The following is a 2,123-nucleotide window of genomic DNA, read 5'->3' as shown; positions in this document are numbered from 1 at the left end:
CAACGGATAGCCCCCAGCCCCTCCCCCAACACCTGACGGTTCACTTGAACTTCTCATAGTTACAGGAGTTAAAGCCACTGCGCCCAGTGCCTGGCAGGGAGAACCGTCCACACGAATCCCACCGGGCCTCCCGGCTCTTGCTCTAAATCCACCCCAGTAGCTCCACTGCCTTCCTCCTCATCTTCCTCGGTGCCGCCCCGCGCGGGAAGGGGAGATACACGCCCGAACTTCCGCGCTTTGAAATGCAGGAGGTGGGGGAAGGCGGGGGAGAGGGGGTCTGGGGCTGGAGAGATTCTCCTGCCAGGTTTAAAGGCGTCTCTGGAAAATTAGCAAAACTGAGTGGTGACTGGGAAGCCAACAGTTTGCGAAGCAGGGAAGCAGGCAGGGCCGGGGTGAGGGAAATGAGCTAGAATTGATAAGGACAGCTCCCGCCTCTGCCTAGTCCACTGAGCTGGTCCTCACCGCGCTCCGCTGCACTTCCCCGGGAGAAGAAAGGGCTTTATCTGCTCCCTCAGACTATTAGTCTAGGAGTTTCTCGGGGCAGCACGGCTAATCGAAGGGGTCCCCAGCTTTTGGAGGGCTAAGTATTGCCCGCCCGCACGCCTGTCGTGTCCCCGTTCCCACCCCCCAAAACTGGACCAACTGCGAAAAGCAAAGCTGCGGGCGCGAGTTGACCTGGAAGCTCCAACGACGGTCGCCTCTGCGCTCTCGGGCCACCCCCCGGCTCCCCACTCCCCGGCCTCTCCCCGCCCCGACCGGGCATGGACACGAGCCCACGGGGTGTCTCGGCCTCAGCCGCCACTTTGCCGTCGCTGCTGCCACCGCTGTCGCTGCCAAGAGCCGAGCCCGGGTGGTTTTAGGAAAGTGGGGGACGAAGTGTGTGGGCGGTGGCAGGAGGCGTAGTAGGGAGCAGAACGGGCGCCCGGACCCCAGACAGGGCCCTTCTGGTGGCGCTCACGGATCCAGCGCCTTCAGACCTCCTCCGAGGGTCGGGGTCCGGAGGCCAAGCTGAGCACTGATTGTGGTTCTTCGCCCTCCCCTCCCCTCCCCTCCACACCCGTCCCCACGCCGACCACACCCCACCCGCTCCACTACCCTTCTCCCCTCCCTCCCATCCCCCACCCCTGTCTGCCAGGTCGGAGGAGGGTTTAAAGCCAGGTGCGCCGAGTCAGCTCGCCATGTCCAGATCCGGGGACCGGACCTCCACCTTCGACCCCAGCCACAGCGACAACCTGCTGCACGGCCTCAATCTGCTGTGGAGGAAGCAGCTGTTTTGCGACGTGACCCTGACGGCCCAGGGCCAGCAGTTCCACTGCCACAAGGCCGTGCTGGCCTCCTGCTCGCAGTACTTCCGATCGCTTTTCTCCAGTCACCCCCCTCTCGGGGGAGGGGTCGGCGGCCAGGACGGTCTGGGGCCCCCCAAGGACCAGCAGCCGCCGCAGCAACAGCCACCGCCGCCGCAGGAGGAGCCGGGGACTCCTTCCTCCTCCCCCGACGACAAGCTGCTGACCAGTCCTCGGGCCATCAACAACCTGGTGCTGCAGGGCTGCTCGTCCATCGGGCTGCGCCTGGTGCTCGAGTACCTCTACACGGCCAACGTGACCCTCTCCCTTGACACGGTGGAGGAGGTGCTGTCGGTCAGCAAGATCTTGCACATCCCCCAGGTCACCAAGCTCTGCGTGCAGTTCCTCAACGACCAGATCTCGGTGCAGAACTACAAGCAAGTGTGCAAGATCGCCGCACTGCACGGCCTGGAGGAGACCAAGAAGCTGGCCAACAAGTACCTGGTGGAGGATGTGCTGCTGCTCAACTTCGAGGAGATGCGCGCCCTGCTGGACTCGCTGCCGCCCCCCGTGGAGTCGGAGCTGGCGCTCTTCCAGATGTCCGTGCTGTGGCTGGAGCACGACCGCGAGACCCGCATGCAGTACGCGCCCGACCTCATGAAGCGCCTCCGCTTCGCTCTCATCCCGGCCCCCGAGCTGGTGGAGCGGGTCCAGTCAGTGGATTTCATGCGCACCGACCCGGTCTGCCAGAAGCTGCTGCTGGACGCCATGAACTACCACCTGATGCCCTTCAGGCAGCACTGCAGGCAGAGCCTGGCCAGCAGGTGTGAGAAAACAAAG

The 2,123-nt window shown here is 64.2% G+C and overlaps 1 protein-coding gene across 1 annotated transcript in view; it reads left to right on the top strand.

The window, feature by feature from the left end:
* The window catches only part of KLHL14 (kelch like family member 14), a 102,501-nt gene that overhangs the window by 789 nt on the left and 99,589 nt on the right, over positions 1–2,123 (top strand). Inside the window, exon 2 of the mRNA XM_024757963.1 lies at positions 1,136–2,107. Coding sequence (XP_024613731.1) covers positions 1,179–2,107 — 929 coding nt within the window. The 5' untranslated portion in view covers positions 1,136–1,178. The remainder of the gene's footprint in view (positions 1–1,135; positions 2,108–2,123) is intronic.

Source organism: Neophocaena asiaeorientalis, unplaced genomic scaffold, assembly GCF_003031525.2.
Source record: "Neophocaena asiaeorientalis asiaeorientalis breed wild unplaced genomic scaffold, Neophocaena_asiaeorientalis_V1.1 scaffold126, whole genome shotgun sequence".
NCBI lineage: Eukaryota > Metazoa > Chordata > Mammalia > Artiodactyla > Phocoenidae > Neophocaena > Neophocaena asiaeorientalis.
This window is presented reverse-complemented; position numbering and strand designations above follow the sequence as displayed.